Here is a 20,510-nt window from a genome sequence, read left to right on the forward strand (position 1 = left end):
GAACAGCAGGGCCCTTGTCAGAGCATGGGCAGGGCCGTGTTCCTGGCCCCACACGGGGCTGTGATGTGGCCACGCTGCCGGTCATGGCAGGCTGGGGGCTTCCTGCCCTGCCCCCGGGTGGAGACTGGCACCTGGGACCTGCCTTTGGCTCTGCTTTGCATCATCTCTCAGCACCTGAAAAACAGTCCTATGTGCCCCAGCACTCCCACCCTGTAGCTCTGCAGACTCTGAGGTTTTGAGGCCTTTCACAGGAGGTAAGGATGGGGATGATGCTTTTCTGCCACCACTGCCAGCAGTTTGCATGCTTTTGGTCGCTGAGGAGCTCATGTGGCTGCCCTGTGTCCCCTGGCTGTCCCCCAGCTTGGCAGCAGTGGAGCTGGTCATGACCCCATGCTGGTGGCTGCCTGCCCCTGCACCATCCGGCAGCGCTGCCAGCTGGGAGCCATCTCGGCTGCCGTTCCCGGATGCTCATGGCTTGGCCGGTGGAAATTCCAGGGCGCAAAGATACTCTCATGTGGAAAACATCTTCCCTGCCATCCGGCATCCCTCAAAGCCTGACCCTGGCTGAGTGAGCCTCCACCAGCACGTGCCTTGCCACGGTCCCTGGCCTCAGGCCCCTCCAGTGCTTCCCTGCTGTTCCCAGCAGAGACTCCACGTGCAGGGATCATCACGTGTGGGTGCAGCCTGACTTGTCCTGGGCCAGCGTGGGTGCTCACAGCCCCCCACGCTGGTGCCTGCCAGCGAGGCAGGAATGGACAGAGGTGTGCGAGGAGAGGGGCGGCACTGCCCCATGGCTGGTGATCTGAGGAACAGACAGTACAGAGTGTGTTGGTGACATTCCCTTTTATTTCCTGTTGTAAGAAAGAAGATAGAAACCACGGGAGGTAAGAAACAGAGAGCAAAGGCACAGTGTACCCTGTGTCCCCATGCTGTACCCAAGAGCAAGGGCTTTGAGGGACAGAATGGCCCTACCACAGCTCCCATGTCTGGGAAGCTGCCAGGACAGCCTGGGAAAGCCCAGCACGTCTGCTGCAGACACAGTGGCTGCTGGGCTGGCTGCCAGCCCATGTTGCCACAGAGCTGGCTGGGTCTTTTTGCATGCACAGGGTTAGCCAGTTCAGGGCCAGGGTGCCCTGCAGGGCCCATGGGGACCACTGATGGCAAGCCAGAGCTATGTGATGCCAGCCAGAAGCAGACAGCCAGGGAGTTGGTGGCCCTGGGTGGCACAGGGGGAACACTGCCTGACTGGGGACACATTGCCAAGATTAATTTGTTCCCAGCTGGGAACTGGCTTCATGATCCTAATGGGAGAGAGTGCAGGGGAAGGAGGAGGTGATGGTGGGATTGATAAGGGACTACCCCCTCTCCCACAGCACAGTGCCCTACTCCCAGCTCACAGAACCTTTATTGAAGACAGGACTGGTGCATGGGTGACCAGGGACTGTCCTGAGTCTGCTGGAGCATGGGGGGCTGGGCAGGCTGAGGTAGTTGTCCTGGGGGGCCCTGGGGCTGTGGAGGTGAGGGCTGCTGCGGTACCAGGGCCACTTTCAAGTCCCGCTGGCAGCACTGGGGACTGGACATCTCCAGGCACTTCCCACCGGCCCTGGCACTCATCTCCATCCTCTGCAGCAGCATCAATAAATACAAAAGTCTGCAAGTCCCTGAGCTCAGTCCAGTGCTGCCAGGGCACAGGGGCTGGGGCGTGGGAGTCGGACTCTCCTGTGGCGCTGCTGGGACCTTGCCAATGCCAGGGGTTCACACGAGGTTGTTGGCCAGGCGCTCCCGTCTCTCCAGATCACTCACCACATCGGCACCGTAGGCGTCACCTGTGGACAGTGATGTTGGGGTGGGTGGGCGTGTGAGGGCACAAGAAACCCGTGGTACCCCCAGCCTCATCACTTCCCTCACCCTGCCCGCCATAGCCCCTATGCTCCCGTCCCTCCTTACTTGTGTGGCAGCCGTGCATCCAGACACGCTGCCCATCATACTTGCACTGGCACCTCATCACATTGTTGGAGAAGTCCGACTCAGCCACCTCATGCTTGGGGTTCACGACCACCTGGGGACAGCAAGGGGCAGGGCTGGGAGCACCTCTGCTATGCCTGGCCAGGCAGGGCTGTGGCATGCACAGCAGGGTACAGAGCAGCACCCTGATGTGCAAGGTGAGGGATGCTGTGGTGCTCATGGAGGGGACCCTCAGCCCTGAGATCTGGTAGCTTGGTGTCCCCCACCCCTCCATGCCCATACCTGGAAGGTGTAGCTGCCTGGCGGCACATCGGTGATGTCAATCCACTGGCAGTCGATGTCATGGCGGTAGGTGTCCCAGCACCCCACACTCACCCCCTGCTCACCAAAGTTGGCACAGGCAAAGCGTCGCTGAAGACCTGTAGGAAGGAGGGGAGGTGAGAGAGGCACAGACAGAGCCCCTTTGGGGGGCAGAATGGGGGACCACTGTCAGCTCTGCACTAGCACCTACCTTCGGGGCAGTTGGTGTCTTCCAGGCAAAAACTGGCCTTGTGCCCCTCAGCCACCTTGGAGCCGTTGAGTGTCAGCAGATCGTAGTGGGTAAAGACCTCGATGCTGTGGAAGTGTCTGTGGGGACAGGGGCTGAGCACAGGACCAGTGCCCAGCCAGGGAGCATGGGGCTGGCCCAGGCAACCCCAGCAGAACTTCTGGCAGGGCAGCACCCAGGGACTCACCAAATTACAACCCTGAAGCCAAATAAAGCCATAATGACAGTGCTGGCTCAGAGGCTGTTAATTACCCCGGGTGGGACAGCCTTTTGGGGACGGGTGCCACCATGCCCTGCCTGGCGCAAGAGGGGGCAGCTCCCTGCCAGCCCCTGCCTGTGGGCCACTCACCGATGGCACTGGTGCCAAGTCCAGGCATGACGCCCCATCCTCGGCCGGAAATCGGCTCTTCCCAGGTTGTGGATCTGGGAGGAGAAGCGAAGGAGGCGGCGGTGGCCATAGGGCCACTGCATGCTGTCAGCAGAGCGGGAGAGGCAGCGCTCCTCATGGGCACAGTACAGCAGCCCCAGGGGCCGGTCCTCCAGGTAGGCTGTCTCCTGCACCAGCTGGGCGTTCATCACCAGGTCTGGGGCGTCTGGAAGGGATCAGCAGTGATTGAGAAGGTGATCCCTACTCTGCCTAGCACCCCCTACTCTCCCACAGGAGAAGGGAGGACCTCCCCCAGCAGTACCCCATGGGCTCCTGCTACTCACGGGCAGTGCAGGTGACCCCTGCTGAGAAGCGTCCCCCGCCGCTGGGGCAGTGGACAGGGCCATGGCGCTGGCACTGCTGCAGGGCCAGCTCGGTGCCATCACAGCGCACCCCACTCATCACAACCCGGCTGGCATCGGGGCTGCCTGCCCAGTACCACGTCTCCTGAACAGAGGAGGAGCACAGTGCTTGGAGCAGTCCTTGCCAGCACCCACCTGCCTCCCCTACCTCTTCTCCTGCTTTAACACTGCCACCAGGAATTGTTCCCCCACTGTCCCATCCCAGAGCCCCTGGCCACACCACTGCAGGCTGGTACCCCACTCACCTGGAGGGCATGGCTGGCAAAGCCCAGCCCCAGCTGCCTGCAGACCACCATGGCCTCATTGAGGCCCCACTGTGCACCGCACACTGCACCCCACTGCAGCTTCCCCTGCACTGGCACCAGCACTTCCACCACGCCTTCCTCGGGGTTGCGGCCCCCGGCCAGCCGCACCTGTTGGCAGAGAGGGGTTGAGCTGGAATATGGTGCAGATCCCCAGCTCTCCCACTCCACACTGCAATGGGACAAGTAGCACCACATATCCAGCTGAACATCTCCCTCATCTTCCTCCTTTCCTCCCTACAAGACCAATTTTGCCACCAGATCATCCTGCAGAACCCCATCAGGGTGCTGCTTTGTGTTCCCCTATCCCCTGGGTCACCCCAGGGCTGCTCTGAGCATCCGCACTGGGCATGGAACTTGGGGAGCAGGCACTCTGCAATGGGGTTCAACAGGCTCTGGGAAGGAGGCAGGGACTCACCTGGCTCTTGAAGTCCATGTAGGGCATGTGGCAGCGGACGGCAGCATCAGCCTCGTGCTGACACCCATTCTGCTCAGCATCCTGGAAGCGACACTCACCCAGGGAGCGCTCATGGCCAGTGCACCGTACATTGCTCATATGGATGGGCCCCAGACCTAAAGAACAGGAAGGGTCAGTGCTCCCTGCTCCATGACCATCCTGGAGCAGGACCCTCATCCTCCTTCCCCTGGTCTGGGCATTCTCTATGGGAATGGGGCAGCCCATGGCAGGACCAGACAGGGTAGCCTCATCCCAGGGCAGGCTAGAACTGTGTGAGCATCCCAGGATTCTTCAGCAGGACACATTAAAACAGTTGATTTCCCCATCATACCCCTCCAAGCCCAGAGGTTTCCCAAGTCCATGCTGTAACATCTTGCCTCACCTTGTCCCATCCGGGCTCCAACCAGGGCCTGCTTCGCTGTCCCGTAGCCCAGCTGCCGGCACACCACGCTGGCTGCAGCCAGGTCCCACTGCTTGTCACACACGGTGCCCCACTGCCCGTGGCGCAGCACCTCCACCCGGCCCTCACCAGGGTGGGTGCCGGCTCGCAGCCGCACTGGGAGCACCTGGGTATGGGGAGCAGCCAGTCAGCAACCCCAGGACACAGCCAGCCCCCTCCTCAAGTACAAATCAGGTGGCTGAGTGCTGCTCAGCTCTGGGACTCTCTGTCAGTGGGAGAGGGAGTGGAACTCTGCAAAGGCTCACCTTTCCTGGGGTGGTCTTGTTCTTGCCCTTGCCTGTGCCCTTCTGGAAGGCAGGGCCAGGGAGACAGCTGACAATGGCGTGCATGCCCTGGGGGCAGGCGTGCTGCTGGGGGGCTGGTGGGGCCATCTGCATCGGGCAGCGGGCCAGGTGGGGCTCTGAGCCCTGACACCGCACCTTGTGTACCCAGAAGCTGTTCTTCTGGCTGAGGGTCTTCAGGCTGCCAAGGGAGAGGAGCAGGGCCAGGGTCAGCTCAGGTGCCAGAGACTCTCCCCCAGCCAATGTTCATGCTGGGTGCCCATCCAAGGTGCCCTGCCCACCATGCCCAGTGCTGAGTCCTACCTGGAGTTGGGGTCCTTCGGCTTCCTGTTCCAGAGCTTTCTGTGGGTGTACAGAGGCAGGAGGTGAGGGAGCAGGCTGACACTGCCCAACTCTGAACCCCCTGTCCCATCATTTCTGCCTTCCCCAGCTGGAGACGGAGACCCCACGGTATGTCATGTTCTCTCCCCACTGGCAATTACTGTGCCAAGCCCGTCTGTACCATGTGTCCCAGCGGGACTGTGTGACTCCTGGCACCGGTAGGGGCTCATTATGGGCTGTATTTATAGTTGCAGGCTGAGACGGGGTGGGAGGGACCAAGGGACACTTGTCTTTCCTATCCTTTCTCCCACACTTTGCCAGCCATGATGGTGACCATCCCTAAAGACCTCTGGATGCTGCTGAGCCCAGCTCTGACTCTTCTCAAAGACCCAAGAAGGGGATCCAGGCATGGCCAGGCCATACACCCACCCATGTGTGCAGCCCTTCTCTGACAACTCCTCATCCCCATGTGCAGCCAGGACCTGCCCCACATGCCCAGGTGCAGCACATGTTCCCCACATCCCTACCGGTAGAAGCTGGTGTTGATGTGCTTCTCCCGGGGGAAGCCCAGCATCCCGCAGACCACACGGCTGTTGTTCCTGGTCCAGCTGGCATCACACACCTGCCTCCAGCGCCCATTGTGTTTCACCTCCACAGCACCCTCCGTCACTGGCATGCTCAGCTTGGCCCGTGCCAGGATGGGCTTGAGCCGCACCTCCTCCAGGGTTAGTCCCGACACCTGCCACAATGGGCATGGGGTGGGTTAATGGGGCTCCAGCATCAAGGGCAGGGTGTTCAGAAAAGGGGCCAGGGGAAGGGTTAGTGGGACCTGCTCCAGTCGCCCTGGTGTACCCTGCTAGGCACACCATGGGCCCCCACTCACCTCTCCCAGGTGACCAGAGGTGGTAGCCTGGGGGGAGTTGCCAGGCAGGCGCTGTCCTGAGCACACCACACCAGCATCCTCGCCATGGTGGCAGTCACTGATGCCCCAGCCATTGTGGACACATTCTGCCAGAGAGCCTTCGCTGCCCCCACACCGCACGTTGTCCAGCCAGATGGGGCCTGGGGACACAGCATCATAGGCCCATGCAGTGTGTCCTGCAAGCTGTCTGCACCCGCAGCCCTTTGGGGAGGCTCCTACAGCCAGCGGGAAGCACACTGCCCTCATCAGGATCGCCTGCCCCCCATTCCCCACCTGCCCCCCATTCCCCACCTGCCCCCTACCTTCCCCTTGGCCGTAGGTGGCACTGTGGGTCCAGGTGATGGCTGCGGTGTAACCCAGCTGTCGGCAGGCGACGGTGGCCACGTGGAAGTCGAAGCCGTCATCACATACAGTGCCCCAGCGCCCCTGGTACAGCACCTCCAGCCGGCCCTCTCCAGCTGGCCCCCGTGGTCCCCCCAGCCGCAGCTGCACCGGGGCCAGCTCCTGCCTGCTGGGGGCCACCCAGCACAGCAACAGCACCAGCAGGATGTGACTTGTGCCAGTTGGCGTCACCATCATGGTTCTGTGGGTGGGATGCCTGGGGAAAGCCCAGCAATGAGTCCTTGGGGACCATGGCAGAGTGGGGGTGCAGCCACAGCCCCCCTGTGCCCCAGGAGCTGGGCAATGGCAGAGGGATATCATGCCCTCCTGAACGGTGGTGACATCCCTGTCCCTGAGCTGTGGGAGATGCATAGGGTGGTCCTTGCATACTCACAGCATATCCCAAGCCTTCGTCCTTTACCAGATCACTCAGCTCTGACACAGCTCTCCCAGGCACCTACAACCATGGGCAGCCCCACTAACACCGCTCTGTGCTCTTGTTGTTTCCTGTCTGCCCCATGCTTCGGGACACGGGTGAGGGCCCCATAGACTCCCTTTTTATCCTCTACCTGGATTCTCTACTGAACACCAGGGTTCCTTCCCATCCTGCACACAGCCCGTCCCCGGTCATCTCACCTTTTCCCCTTCATCCTCATTCAGAGCATTGGTGGGATTGCTGACCCCTCCAGGTGCCCGGACCTCCCCTCCCAGGGGCAGCCCCGGCACTCACCGTGGGAAGGGATGGCGGTGCCGGACCGGCAGCGGTGCGGGGCGGGCGGTGGCGAGGGGACGCGGCGGTGGCGCTCGCGGCAGTGGATCCCGCAGCTCCTGCCTCCCGCCGGGCACCGCCTGCAGCCGCTTTTATGGTGCGGCGGGGTGGGCCGACCCGAGGGGGCCCCCCGCCTCCCCGCCTCTGCTCTGGAGCCCAGCCCTGCTCCCTGCCCACCCCCGAACCTACTCTTCCTCACCGCACACTGGGGCAAACCTGCTCCTGTCCCAAACCCTGTCCTTCCCCCGCCGGGGGGATCTGAGCTATCCCGGATAGTCCCTACCTGCCGTGAGGCTGGACTTCCCCCGAGTCCAAATTCCCTCGGCCAGGGATGCTCCCCTCACTGGGCTGTCCCGCAGCCAGGCACAGCATGGACTTTCTGGAGATAACGAGCTGCTATGCTAGGGACAGTCCTTGCACCTTCCACTCACGCAGTGGCTCAAGTGGGCACACAGGCATAGGATGCCCGGAGGTGCTGCAGTGGGGCCAGGACTCGGGCGGCACAGGGACCACGGCAGGCTATGGGATGGTACTGTGAGCCCGGAGCACAGTTCTCCAGGGCTTGGGGCATCGCCTGTGCCATCCATAAACCAGGCTGACTGTGAGGGTCCACAGGCTTAGCCCCGCTCCGTGGGACGTGGAGACTGGCGATGCCCCACCCCGCCCCGACTTGCCCCGGGAGCAACCTCTGGCTTGGGGTGCCGCCAGTCCCCGGGGCACCCTGCTGCCCACACGCCCGCCGTGCCCCGCCGTGGGACGGGGATAAACAGGAAGCCCAGTGCCCCGGCCGTGCCCAGGGACCGGCCAGGAATGTGCCGGTGGCCACCGGACTGTTTGTTTGGAGTCAAAGCAGCCGGATCTTGCCGGGAGGAGCCAGGATCAACACGGCCGGGAATAGCCCGTGAGCTCATCGCCACGTCTCGCAAGGACCTCCAGCACCCCTGGGTGTGCAGGGATGCACAGCTCTGGGTCCCTCTCGCAGGGGACTCTCATCCCAGCCCTCTGTCTTGGCCGGGATCAGGGCATGTCCTGAAGCCTCTGCTGCGATATGAGTCCCTGGCTGGCCCCAGAACGGAGGCCACGGAAAATCCTGGGGAAGGGCAGGGTTGAGGCCAGCAGTGGAGCCCGTGACTCATTCGTCTCGACGTTTTGGAGATCAATTGCTTAAGTGTGAGGCCAGGAGCCTCCCCCGAACTCCTCCCCCGACAGATGCTGGCAGGGGTGCAGGGCAGGCGGATGCTGGGTCCCACTCCCAGCTCTGCCTCTGCTCCTGGGGACAGCAAGAAGAGAGAAGTGAGGGGCTGGTGGGCTCTCCCACATCTGGCACCCGCCAGCCTCCTCTCGCAGCAGTACGGGCACTGTGTCCTGCCGCTGCTGTGATCGTGGCGGGCTGGAGGTGTCCCCCTTTGCCCCGAGATGTCAGCCAACGAGCCCCTCATCTCCCTCGGGGCTCACTGGGTGTCAGCACCTGCAACCCCGGGCAGCCAGCGGCAGCAGCTAAAAATAGGCGGCCGGCAGCAGGGCAGCCCCTGCGCGGGAAGCTGTGGGCGGCGGGCGGGCGTGCGGGGCTATTCTCAGAGGGCTGCGGGACTATTCCTGGCCGGTCAATATTGATTCAGCCAGCTCAGGTGCAGCAGCTAGCTCTGTCAGCACCGTATTTAGGGCCCGGCAGGAGGCGAGGCGGGCGGCTGAATCGGGAGCATTGTCTGGCAGAGGAAGAGGGCAGGGAGAGGATGTGAGCTCTGTAATCTGCAGCCAGTCGCTCCCGGCAGCAGCCCGGGTGAGGCGCACGCTCCGGGCCTGCTGTGGCTGAGGAGTGGCCAGCACGGAACATCTGCCCTGGGGACGGAGGGACGGGGCCAGAACACGTGCAGGCAGCTTCCGTCGGGAATAGCAGCATGTGTGAGGCACGAGGGGGCAGCTGCCAGTCCTGGCTCCTGTGGTTTCTGAGCTGCTGGGCACGTGTCTGCTCTACACACAGCCACCAAGAGCCGGGGGACTGAGGACACTTGGGGACTTCAGGTACCAAAACAGTTTCCAGGGAGTTCCCTGCTTGTTCTAAGTACTTAGGATGGTCTGGACCTGCCCGGAGCCAGGGGACTCCATGCAAACAGCTCTTCATGCACATAAGCCTGCATCAAGGAGCAGAGGAGAAGGTGAGGGGCTGTTTGTCCCTGTTCACTACACTGAAATGTGCCTGTCCTCTCTGGCAGCTCCCTCAAGGCTGAATCACCAGCAAATGTGGATGGCACAGTAGGAGCTGCATGAATTGCTCAAAAAACAGTGAGAGTGCTCATGACAGAGCCTGGGCCAGAGTTTATTTCCATGGGCGCAGGCAGGGGCTGAGTGAGGCTTGCCATAGTCATGCAGGGTCCAGGAGCCACTGGGGCAAGGCTGGGTTGTGGCAGGCTGGGAGCAGCCATCTGTTCAAGGTGATGGTAGCAGCTGGGAGCACGAGGGACCCTGTCAGCCTGCACCCAGCTCTTGGGAGATGCTGCTGCCCTGAGGTGCTGAGGAAGCAACTTGGGGATGGGCAGGGCTCTTCATGGCATCAGTAGGGCATGTTGCTGTTGCAACACAGTGTTGGTGAAGGCAGTTTCACCAATCTCATCAGAGGTGCCTGAAATCTTTGATAGCCACCTGGGCGGCATTGCGTCCTGCTGCTCCCATCACTCCTCCTCCTGCAAGAAAGGAGTAGTGGGGAATGGTGGTGCACCTCTTCCATGTGCCCTTTTTTTCCTTCTGCAGGCCTCCAGGAGGGTCCTGGCTCCCAGCTCTGCTCACCAGGGTGGGCTCCACTTCCACACAGGTACAGGCCTGGAACTGGGGACCGGTAGCCAGAGCAGGACGGTGCTGGCCGCGCAAAGTACAGCTGATCCAGAGACATCCCTCCATGGAAGATGTTCTGCCAACAGAGCTCTGTGTGAGCTAGCTGTGCCTGGCCCAGGCCTGAGTGCCCACTAGCACTGGCACCAGAGCGATGCTCAGAGTTGACATGCATGATACCCACTCCACCAGGCAGCCCGAAGATCCTCTCCAGGTCTGGTGGTGTCAGGATGTCCCTGCCAATGACAGATGCCTTGAAGCCTGGGGCATAGTCTTCAATGCAGTCAAACACTAAAGAAAGATGAAGGCACTACTGGTGGGCAGCCTGGGGGGGACATGGTAGCAAACTCCTGTGCAGCTCCAGGGCTCCAGGTGTTACTGCAATCTGTGTGTGCATTACGTACCCGTGTCTGCATATGCATTTCTGGCCTGCTCATCCCAGGGCCGACCGCCTGCCAGCACGGATGGGGTGTATTGTGTGAAGAGGGACACGACATGGCAGCCTGGCGGGGCCAGCCCTGGATCCAGCACTGAGGGAATGCAGAGCTCGATCATGGGCCTGGAGGAGCAAAACACCACTGTGCAGGCACAAGGGGACGCAGCTACTCCACACCTCTTTCCCCAGCATCCACTGCCATGAGTGTCCTGTCCCTTCCCCAGCGCACCAAGGTGTGTCAGTACAGGCTCCTACCTGCTGGAGGGGTGCCCTTGGGCAGCCTCAGTATATGCCTGATGCAGGAGCTGGGTGCCTTCGCAGTTGAGATGTATGGAGCACTGGTGGTGGGGCAGGGGCTGGCCATCACGGGCATTGGGGGCAGCCAGGAAGCTGGGCAGCCGATCCACTGCCACTGGACATGGGGTGGGGAGATGGAGGAAGTGGAGTGCAGCCTCTTGCTGAGCCTGGCACCAGTGTTCCTCCAGCAGGGATGGCAATGGAAGTGTCCTTGGTGGTACCTACCATTGATCTTGGTGACAGGGGAGCGTGTGTCAACCTGCCGGATACGCTGGACAAAATCCTTTGGCAGCTGCTCCTGGGGTGGGATATACCAGTGCAGAGGCTGGCTATGAGACGCAGCGTGAATGGAGGGATTCCAACATGCCAAGCCCCCACCAGCCCCATGCACTCCATACCTGAGGAATGAGTTCCAGAAAGGTGATTTGGGGGGAGGCATTGGACAGCACCAGTTTGCTCCTCACCTCTGTCCCGTCCTGCAGCACGACACCCTGTGCCTCCCCATCCCTGCCCAGTAGCACACGGCACACTGCCTGGGCACGTGTAGGAGACAAGACTTTACCAAAAGCATCCCTGCTGCCTGCAGGAATGGCCAAGCAGCTCCCCTCTCCCAGACACCCTGTACCTTCTCAGCAAAGATGTGGGCTCCCCGGGCAGTTGCTGCCTGGGCGATGGCTTGGGACAGGGCTCCCATCCCACCTGCCACGTAGCCCCAGGCTCCCCGCCGTCCCTCCAGCTCACCCATGACATGGTGCAACAGCACGTACCTGCGGTAGCACAACCTCGGATTAGCTGCTGGCTGAGGGGATGGATCTGTCCCCTGCATGGGGAGTGAGGATGGTGCCATAGCCCCCACAGACCCCCCACCACAGGACCATGCCACTTCATGGGACATCAGCTCAGTTACAGGGAGCACGCACCAGCCAGGACTCAGCCCAGCCCGGGGATAGAGGTGTCCAAACAGCAAAGGGATAGGTGGGGGCTGCTCAGGAGAGCCATATGGCAGGGCTGGGGGGCAGTCCCTTGCCCAGCATCAACCCCTGAGGCATCCTGTGGCAGGGAGAGGCAGCGGGGCAGGGCATGGGGTACTGGTGTGCAGCAGAGCCAAGCACAAAGCACGGCAAGGAGGGGACAGTGCAGGCATAAGCCCCAGGGGGAAGGGACCCTCACCCACTGCCGGGGGTGTGTGGGCTGGCCATGGCTCCAATCACTGCATCAGTAGCCAGAGTTGCCTTCAGAGGTTCTGACTCAAACCAGTGATTCAGGATCTGGCCCAAGACAAAGAGAGCATGTCAGGCTTGGGGTGGGGAGCTGTCACAGTACCCTGGCAGGCAGGAGAGGCAGCGGGTGTTTTCACACCACCACTGCCAGCACGCACCTTGGAGATGGGAGCTGTAAGCACCTCATAATAGCGGGGCAGCTGCCGCCCCAGTGCCAGCCCTGGGGGTAGAGAGGTGGTGTGAGACCTGCATGACTGTGCCATGCATGGTGCCCAGCTGGGTTTGGAGGACAGTCAGTGGGACCAAGGTGAGTAAGCCTACCAGAGCCTGCCAACTCAGTTTGGCCTCCTGAGGAGGCTCTGCATTGCCCATCCCAAGTGCTGGCAAAAAACCCTTGCTGTCAGGGTTCCCTGTCACCCCAGATGTACCTGCCTGCAGCAAGGGCTTCAGGGTTTGCAGGTTCCTGAGCTGCTGGAGAAGGGAACCCTTTCCCAGAGCAGCTGTATCCACTGGAGGGGCATCCAGCAACGGGTCAAGGGCCAACACCATGCGCCCCATGAATGCCTCATACTCAGGGTAGGCCTGGACGGGGACAGAGGGTGGACAACAAGGACTGCACCATGGTGGCTGCAATGGATACCCCACCCAGGAGCATCCTTGCCACTCCAGGGCCAGTGCAGCCCCTCGTGGGTTTTGCTGTGCCAGGTGCCTGTCCCTGGTGGTACCTGGGCATCCTTCTGGGAGAACTGAGCAATCTGCTGCTGAGTCTGGGCCATGTCATTTCCCAGCAGAAGGGAGCGAGGAGGGCTCCTGTCCTCCAGCAGTGGGGTGAAGGAGTAGGGGTCCCGTGGGAGCACCCTCAGACCGTGCCGCTGCAAGACAGGGATGCCCCACCCTGCAGGGACAGCCTGGCAGCAGGGTGCCCCTGCTTGCATGCTGGGAGTTGCCAGCAGCCCAGGAAAGGGTGGGTGCCAGTACCTGCAGCTCAAGATCAGCATAGATTTGTGGTCGCAGCAGGCTGAGCAGATATGATGCCCGGGAGAACTTGAACCCTGAAACATGTGGGGTGGTGGGGGATGTCCACCGCCAGGGCTGCCCAGGACCAGGGGGACAAGTGGCATGCAGGTGTACCTGGCACAATCTCCTCCGTGACAGCCGCGCCACCCAGCACATGACGCTTCTCCAGCACAGCTGTGCGCAGCCCCGCCTGCTGCAGGTAGGCAGCCTGTGGGGAGCACGGCACACACTGCCCATCCCTCCAGCTGGGATGTCACTGTCAACGTGAGCACCCTCCTGCACACGGTGCCCCCCTCCCCAGGGAGGGCCTGTGGGAGACCCACCCCCACGGACACTGCCACCAAAGCCCTCCCACGCCCACAGCACAGACCCTTCCCAGTCCCTTGGTGTCCCCTGCGGATGGAAGAGAGGCAGCATGCCACTCTAGGTACTCACTGCCACCAGCCCGTTGTGCCCTGCAAGAGAGGGAGATGAGCAGAGGCCAAGTGTTGGTGATGGGCCCACAGCACAGGGCACCCTGCCACGCCTGGGGCATGGGGCTGTCACAACCACCCCAATAACAGGCTCTAGACACAGGGATAAAGGTGACAAGCAGCATCCTCCCCCGGCCCTACAGCCCTGGCCCTAACAGTGCAGCACAGAGGGACAAAAGTGCTCAAGACAGATGCTCCAACAGCGCTCTGTATGCTGGGGGGCTGCAATTTGTGCGAGACCCCTACATCGTCCCAGACATGAGGAGCAGTCTGGGGGTTTGCAATGCATCCAGCACTACTGTGGTCCCCACCTAGCTGCTCCTCTGCTACCTGCCCTGGGGGCAGGACAGATGTGGGTCCCCACGGCTCGACTCTCGCTCCCTTGCTCTGTTACCTGCCCCGATCACCACCGCGTCGTACTCCCCGTGCAGCTGGGCTGCAGCCCCGGCATGGGCCCAGCGTGCTCCCGAGGGCCCCAGGGACGGATGCCAGCCCCGCAGCCAGCGGGAGCAGCAGGGCAGGCTCAGTCCCGCCCGGAGCCCGGCTCCCACCGCCCCGCAGCGCCCGGCCATGGCTGCCCTGCGCCCCGCAGCCTGGACTTTGCTTTCGGAAAGACGGCGGAACTTTTCCCAGGGCTTCCGGGCACAGGGAGGGGCCGGGGGGGCCGGGGCAGGGAACGCCGTGAGGAGGCGGAGGGAGGCTGGACAGGAGCACCCGCCGAGCTGCCCCGCTGCTGCTGTCCTGGCACGGCTCTGCGGGGGGATGGCAGCGGGCCGGAGACAAACCCCAGGGCTGAGAGGGGACAGATCCTGCCTGGGGCTCAGCAGGGTGCCAGGAGCTCCCCAGCCTGTACTCCAGGAAGGCGCTGAGCAGGCCTGGGAGCCCCCCCTCCCCCGGCTCCTGTTCTCCTTCAGGGATAATCCAAAGGCACGTGGCTGGGGTGATGGGCCAAGCACGGCAGGATAGACGGAGTTTGGCCCTCCCTTGAGCAGCCAAGACCCAAGCAGAGCTCTGAAAGCAGCAGGAAAAGGGGCAGCTTGGGGATAAGCTTGGCTCTGAATCCAGCACTATCGTTCAGCAGGGCAAATTCCGGCTCAGCGGGATGGGGCAAAGGCCCTGCCATGGTCCAGTGCTCCCTGAAGTGCCATCCCCAGCTCCAGCGAGTAGCATGGGAGCAACAAGGGGCAGTGGCTGCCTGAGTCCCGTGGGGCTGGCCCCATTCCCAGCTGTACTTGAGGTTTGGATGTGCACTGAGCCCAGACATGCCTGGGAAACACACAAACTACCTCAGGATTTACTCGCTGTTCCCAGCTAGGCTCAGAGCTGTGGCTAACTGGGGCCTGGAAGCCTGGGTGGGGGGAAGGGGGTGCAGGATGGGCTGCACCTCCCCAGAGCCTTCCGAATCTCTGAGGGCCCCACACCCCACATTTGGGTGTGAGGGAGAAGGGGGATGCACCCTAGACCATTGCTCCACCCAGGTTTGGCTACACTATCTTGATCTGTGGCCAAAGCCTGGCAGCAATGCCAAGCTCACACTATAAATCCTGCTCTGGAAATACATTTTTCAGCAAGGCAATGATTTGCCAACAACCTCTCAGCCCCACTCTCTGCCTGTCCCCAGAGGCTGCTGGATGGCAGTGAAAATCATGAGGAGCAGGAAAAGGGACAGTGCCAGCCCTGGCCTGGAGGATGGGAAGGTTGCCTGTTGCTGCCTACAGGCACAATCCATGGCATGGCACACAGACAGTGAGAAAGCAACCCAGGCTCTGAGAACACCCATACACCCACTTTAATCCTGGCCCGAGGTGGCTGGAGATAGCTCAGAGCAGAGGGATGCGGGATGGCTCCCAGAGGCGCCGGGCCAAGTCGTAGGCCTGCTGCACCACGAGCTCGGAGGGGATGATGCCCAGGTGCACAGTCAGCAGCTCATAGCACTTCACTACCTCTGCCTGGTGGTTCTTGCTGTAATAACGCAGCAACTTCCTGGGGACGAGAAGACAGGGCATTGGCAGGTTCAGTGCACACAGGCAACCCCTTTCCAGTGACCTTCCCTCTATGAAGTACTTTGTGAGGACACAGCAAAGCCATGGCACCAGGCTGGGGAGATGGGCTGGTGTAACTCCAGTGACACCACAACACTGGCATCCTGCCATCATTCACAGGGATCCATGTGCCACCACAGCTTCCAGCCTGGTGCCAAAGAGCTCCTTTTGAGCCACAGGGCTGGCAACTGCTCACCTGTAGTAGTCCCCTGCAAGCATCCCAATGGGAGCAGAATCATCTGACAGGACTGGTACCTCCATTACCTCCAGCTTGTAACCCTGGGGAGAAATGACAGCAGAGGGCAGGAGCTGGGATGGGACCACCAAGGAGTCAGAGCTGGCTACACCTACAGCCCTGCTCCCTGCCCCAGGTAAAGAGGGGCTCACAGGGCCCGTTCCTGGCCCCACATACCATCTCATTCTCAAACCAGAGGAAGTAGGAGCAGCAGTAGTCGCCATCCTGCAGCATCAGTGTTGTATAGCCCTTCTGTAGGTATCGCCGGGCCAGTGTGATCAGGGACCACACCTGGGGGACAAGGGGCACCTGAAGCCTGAGCAGAAACCCCTCCAGTTTCCACCCTCTTCTGCAGTTCCCATCCCACACCTATCCCATGAGTAGTACCTTTTTCTTGATGAAGGTGGCTAGGGGACCCTTGCCCAGCTCTGAGCTGGATTTCTCTGCCACACTGAGTGATGGTGCCATCATTTGTCCAGCTGTGCGATCCACATAGATGAAGTGCACAAGACCAGGAAAGTCCTCCAGGTATGTGAGATGGGTTAAGGGTGTCCAACAACTTTGATGCCCTTCCAGGACAGCTCCTGAACCTCAGGAAACTACCTTTGCCCACTACATTCCTCCCCTCGATCCCAGGGCTGGGAGACAGGTTCCCACATCTGCTACCCCCTAGGGACACCCCCTTGCTAGGCTGGGTTCCCAGCTGCAGAGAAGGGTATGACACCATGGTGATATTGCGCCTGCTCTTCACCAGCAGGAAGTCCCGCCAGTCCAGCAGCTTCTCCCTGCCGAGACAAGCACAGTGAGAGGCCAGACCCACAAGCCGCAGCTGTGCTGGGTGTGGGGCACCCCCCTGGCGATGCTGACCATCCCCATGCACTCACCTCATCAGCTTCTGAGTCCGGTCCCGCAGCCCTTGGGACAGGCTGTGGCCAGCAGAGGTCAGGAAGAGCTGGCGGTACACGGAGCAGAGCTGCCGCTTCACGTTGGCCACTGACTGCAGCAGCCTGAGCCAGGGGACACAGACAGTAACAAGTTTGGACATTGGGCCCCCTGCACTGCAGGGACAGCTGTGCTGGTCCCCAGGCTGGGAAAGATCCCTGCCTGTTCCAGAGACTTTCCCTAGCTTCCCCCTACTCACTCTAGGGAGCTCCCAGGCTCACTCCGTGAAAATATCTTATTCTTGAAGTCCAACCAGGTGTTCTGCAACTAGAAAGAGAAAGGACTGTGTCAGGCTGTGGAGAAAACAGGACAGGGTCCTCATGTCCCCACTCCCACCTGGATGTCCTGTCCACTCAGCTTCTTCACAAATTTGTCCATGCGCTGCCGCAGCTCAGCGAGGAATGGGTAGGAGCGTGCGACTCCCACCTCTGGTCCTTCTTCCAGTTTCTTCTCCAGCACCAAGAAACCATCCAGCAGTTGGTACAAGGTGACGGCCACCTGGGTCATGGGGCCCTGCCAGGGAAGGGAGAGGTGGGTCAGGCAGGACTCAGTCCAACACAGCTTCCCTCACCTCAGAGGCAGCTCACCTTGGTCAGCAGCACAAGGGAGATGCCTGGCCAGAGCGGGAGGCAGTGCATGGTGTGTGGCAGCAAGGGGCAGTAACCTTCCCGCAGGCTGGCATCCAGAAAGATCCTTCTGGGGTTTGAAGCTTCAGGAACCAGAGGCCCCAAGGTCTGGAGCAAGTCCTCTGCCATCTGGGAAGACAGGGCAGATGCTCAGTCCCCTGTGGGGATGAGACAATTTGCACCAAGGATGCTCTGTAGGGATGCAGCATTGCCTTGAAAGCTGCAACCAGGCATGACAGAACCAAAGGAGCTGGAAGGGCCCTGTAACAAAAGATTAGCAGTGAGGAAAGTGCCCAGGGACCTCAAAGGAGTGGCAGAGAAGACTTGCAAAGACAAAGGTTGCAAATGCCTTGAACCAAGGCCAGTGTTTGCAGTGTGTGAGGTGTTGCAGCATGCATTAGGGAAGCAGCCCAGAAAGCTCAACGGCAGCAGAGGGAGACACTGGACTGTTCTGAGGCAGCCCCACTCCCTCTCTGCTGACAGCTCATTGTAAGCAATGTCTCAGAGAAGATCAGAGCTGTCACAGTTATGCATAACATGGGGGACACAAGGCACCCACAGCTGCAGCCCAGCAAGAGACAAGTGATGAGGACTGGAATCGCAAAGGGCACTGGGACAGGCTGGTGAGGTGTGGAGCTGGGAGGTGTTTCAGGACTCCGTGCTCACCTGGACGTCTGCAGCATCCACCTCCCCAATGCTCAGCATCTCAGCACCCTCTGACCAGCTCTCACTTCCTGCAGAGAACATGGCAGGGCACCCTTCCAGTCCTCCTCAGAGCCCTGGAGCCTCTGCAGGGCTGGGGGTGTGGGGCACGGCTGCTGCCCGGCTGGGCACTCACCTGTACTGTGCCGGCTTGGCGAGGGCTCAGGTGTGTAGTAGACCTCAGGCGCAGAGAGATCATCTGTGTCCTGCCAGCAAAAATAAATGGATAGGAGCGATAGGAGCAATGCAGGCAGCCCTTCCAGCACCCCACCCTGCAGCTCTTGATCTCAAGGACTCACTTGGTCATCTGAGTCCTTCTCTGTAGCTCCATGGGAGCCAGGGCCACTCACAGGGATGCTCTCACTTCTCTTGGGTCCCTGAGGGGGAACATGCTCTGCTGTGGGCTTTCAAAAAGAGGGAAAAAACCCCTAAGCCCCAACTGTCAAAGCATCACCCCATGGAAGCAGCCTGACTTGCTGCACCCCCAATCCTGCTCTGAAGCACCTGTGGGCCAAGCTCCTCCTCAGCACTCTGACTGGGGTACAGGTCCTGAACCAGGAGGATGAGGACAAGCAGGTCAGCTGGACGGATGGAGCTGGTGTTACGGCTGCAGGCCAGAGAAGGAAAGGTCAGCTGGGAGAACAAATGGCTGCCCTGGGGAGGGTGGTGGAGCTAGGGGCACCTGGAGTAGAAGGCCAGCAGCTTGGTGTGTACCAGGAGGAAGGCATGGCCCACTTCATCCCCACCACGCTCAGGGCTGGCGTTGATGTACTGTACCACTTGTCGCTCCAGGAACTCGATGCACTGCTCACACAGCTGAGGATGCATCAGCCGCTCCACGGCCTGGGGTGCAGGAGGAGGGCAGGCTGCTGGGCTCTCTCAGACCCAGCCTTGCAGTCCTAAGGGCAGGTCTGAGCTCCCACTACTCCAGGGAGCTGCCCTAAAGTCCCCAGCCTACTGCCTTTTCCCATATTCTGGGACTCCATGCACCCTCCCACCCCTGGAACACCCCAAAAGTGAGGGACAGCTCGGATCATTGGTACCTCCACTGCAAAGCTCTGGTCCTCCTCCCGCAGGTGGGTGTAGGTCTCCAGCAGGCCCCGCAGCAGGCTCCACACACGCTCCCGCTGCTCTGAATCAGCAGGACGCAACCTGCAGCCGTCACAGAGCGTAAACTCACAGGTGGCTGTCCCATCCCTGCCAAAACCCAGCTCCCCCCGTGGGACTGACACACCAAAGCCCAGCTGCAGCCCAGCAGGCAGGGGGTCCTGCTGCAAAGCGGGGGTCCCGGCTGGAGACACCCACTCCCACCCCCCGTGCTGCATGAAGGCACCTCGGGGCAGCCACCCCCGCAACCCGACACGCCAGCCTGTGCCGGTGGCTGTGCCCGCTCACTCCTTGCGGATGAGGTGCGAGTCGAGCGTGACGAGGCCACAGTGAGCCTCCACCAAGCGCCGCAGCACGAAGAGTGTCCGGCGCAGGTCGTCCTCACTCTGCGTCCCGTCGCCGTTCACTGCGATGTACAGGCAGTCCCCGAACTGCAACGGCAGCGGGGTCAGGCGGGGCCCGGCCAGGGGTCCCTGGTCCCCGGTGCCGGTCCTACCGTGTGCAGGACGTGGAGGTGCCGCCCGCCCTCGGTGGCGAAGCAGGTGTAGGTGTCGGAGAGCTTCTCCAGCAGCGCGGCGCAGGAAATGATGAGGGGGGCGAAGAGGGTGTTGAGGCTGTCCTCCAGCGCCGGGCCCTGCACCACAATGTCCCGGTCAGCGCCCACGAGTGACCGCGCACCCCACGTCCCCTTCCCCGCACCCGCGCCGCCCCATCCCGCCCCACCTGCCCGGCGTGGGACGACCGCAGCCGGCGGAGGAAGGCGGCATCGGCCCAGTAGAAGAGCAGCTCGGCCGCGGTGCTGGCGATCAGGACGCAGCGCATGGCCCGCGGCGGGGGGGACACCGGGACCGGCGGCACCGGCGGCACCGGGACCGGGCGGCTCCACCCGCCCCGCGCCGCTTCCTGCTCCGCCGCGCGTGACCGCCGCGCCCGCGCTCGCAGCGCCCTCGGCGGCCCGGAGCGGCACTGCACCGTGGGACCGGGGCACGGTGTGACAGCGGCACCGCGCCGTGGGACCGGGGCACGGTGTGACAGCGGCACTGCACCGTGGGACCGGGGCGCGGTGTGACAGCGGCACCGCGCCGTGGGACCGGGGCACGGTGTGACAGCGGCACCGCGCCGTGGGACCGGGGCACGGTGTGACCACGGCACCGCACCGTGTGACCGCCGCATCGCTCCCGCCCGCCCGGCCCGGCCCGCGTTGGACACAAGACGCCGGCGCAGTTGAGAGCCCAAATTTATTACACCTCTGGTAGCGCCTGGGCGCGTCGCAGCTGCTCCTGCCCGCGACACCGCCACTGTCCCGGGCAGGACACGCTGCCGGCCCTCTCCGCTCCGGGATGTATAATTTAATTATCAACATTTCCCGCCGCGGAGCCCGAGCCCGCCCGCC

At 61.9% G+C, this 20,510-nt stretch overlaps 3 protein-coding genes across 8 annotated transcripts; all 3 read right to left on the reverse strand.

The window, feature by feature from the left end:
- Positions 1–866: 866 nt before the first annotated feature.
- On the reverse strand, positions 867–7,214 carry LOXL4 (lysyl oxidase like 4). Of its 2 annotated transcripts, XM_033066244.1 has the most exons (15): positions 7,156–7,214; positions 6,347–6,642; positions 6,006–6,184; positions 5,650–5,861; positions 5,105–5,143; positions 4,766–4,982; positions 4,443–4,626; positions 4,022–4,176; positions 3,547–3,714; positions 3,224–3,386; positions 2,862–3,105; positions 2,477–2,592; positions 2,248–2,384; positions 1,948–2,059; positions 867–1,826 (listed from the first exon to the last, which is right to left on the reverse strand). In XM_033066244.1, the coding sequence occupies exons 2-15, from the start codon at positions 6,621–6,623 to the stop codon at positions 1,756–1,758; spliced, it is 2,274 nt and encodes a 757-aa protein (XP_032922135.1). In that variant the 5' UTR covers positions 6,624–6,642; positions 7,156–7,214; the 3' UTR covers positions 867–1,755. The 2 variants fall into 2 exon arrangements, with proteins under 2 accessions (XP_032922135.1, XP_032922134.1); XM_033066243.1 differs by lacking the exon at positions 7,156–7,214 and having other exon boundaries at positions 6,347–6,873.
- A 2,276-nt stretch (positions 7,215–9,490) lies between these two features.
- PYROXD2 (pyridine nucleotide-disulphide oxidoreductase domain 2) lies at positions 9,491–15,123 on the reverse strand. Its single transcript, XM_033065984.2, has 16 exons — positions 13,858–15,123; positions 13,426–13,445; positions 13,105–13,198; positions 12,952–13,025; positions 12,699–12,845; positions 12,402–12,555; positions 12,132–12,193; positions 11,924–12,021; positions 11,379–11,520; positions 11,152–11,286; positions 10,979–11,051; positions 10,712–10,868; positions 10,425–10,579; positions 10,205–10,311; positions 9,979–10,099; positions 9,491–9,875 (listed from the first exon to the last, which is right to left on the reverse strand). The coding sequence occupies exons 1-16, from the start codon at positions 14,033–14,035 to the stop codon at positions 9,805–9,807; spliced, it is 1,788 nt and encodes a 595-aa protein (XP_032921875.1). The 5' UTR covers positions 14,036–15,123; the 3' UTR covers positions 9,491–9,804.
- On the reverse strand, positions 13,110–19,993 carry HPS1 (HPS1 biogenesis of lysosomal organelles complex 3 subunit 1). 5 transcript variants are annotated; one of them, XM_033065981.1, is made up of 19 exons: positions 19,841–19,993; positions 19,614–19,751; positions 19,406–19,548; positions 19,054–19,162; positions 18,693–18,853; positions 18,515–18,617; positions 18,310–18,414; positions 18,147–18,216; positions 17,975–18,042; positions 17,270–17,437; positions 17,019–17,195; positions 16,882–16,949; positions 16,625–16,747; positions 16,460–16,525; positions 16,128–16,272; positions 15,918–16,031; positions 15,702–15,784; positions 15,252–15,446; positions 13,110–13,198 (listed from the first exon to the last, which is right to left on the reverse strand). In XM_033065981.1, the coding sequence occupies exons 1-18, from the start codon at positions 19,937–19,939 to the stop codon at positions 15,284–15,286; spliced, it is 2,103 nt and encodes a 700-aa protein (XP_032921872.1). In that variant the 5' UTR covers positions 19,940–19,993; the 3' UTR covers positions 13,110–13,198; positions 15,252–15,283. The 5 variants fall into 5 exon arrangements, with proteins under 5 accessions (XP_032921872.1, XP_032921871.1, XP_032921870.1 ...); XM_033065980.1 differs by having other exon boundaries at positions 13,192–13,445; XM_033065979.1 differs by lacking the exon at positions 13,110–13,198 and having other exon boundaries at positions 15,229–15,446.
- Positions 19,994–20,510: the final 517 nt, after the last annotated feature.

This window comes from Catharus ustulatus, chromosome 8 (assembly GCF_009819885.2).
Source record: "Catharus ustulatus isolate bCatUst1 chromosome 8, bCatUst1.pri.v2, whole genome shotgun sequence".
Taxonomy (NCBI): domain Eukaryota; kingdom Metazoa; phylum Chordata; class Aves; order Passeriformes; family Turdidae; genus Catharus; species Catharus ustulatus.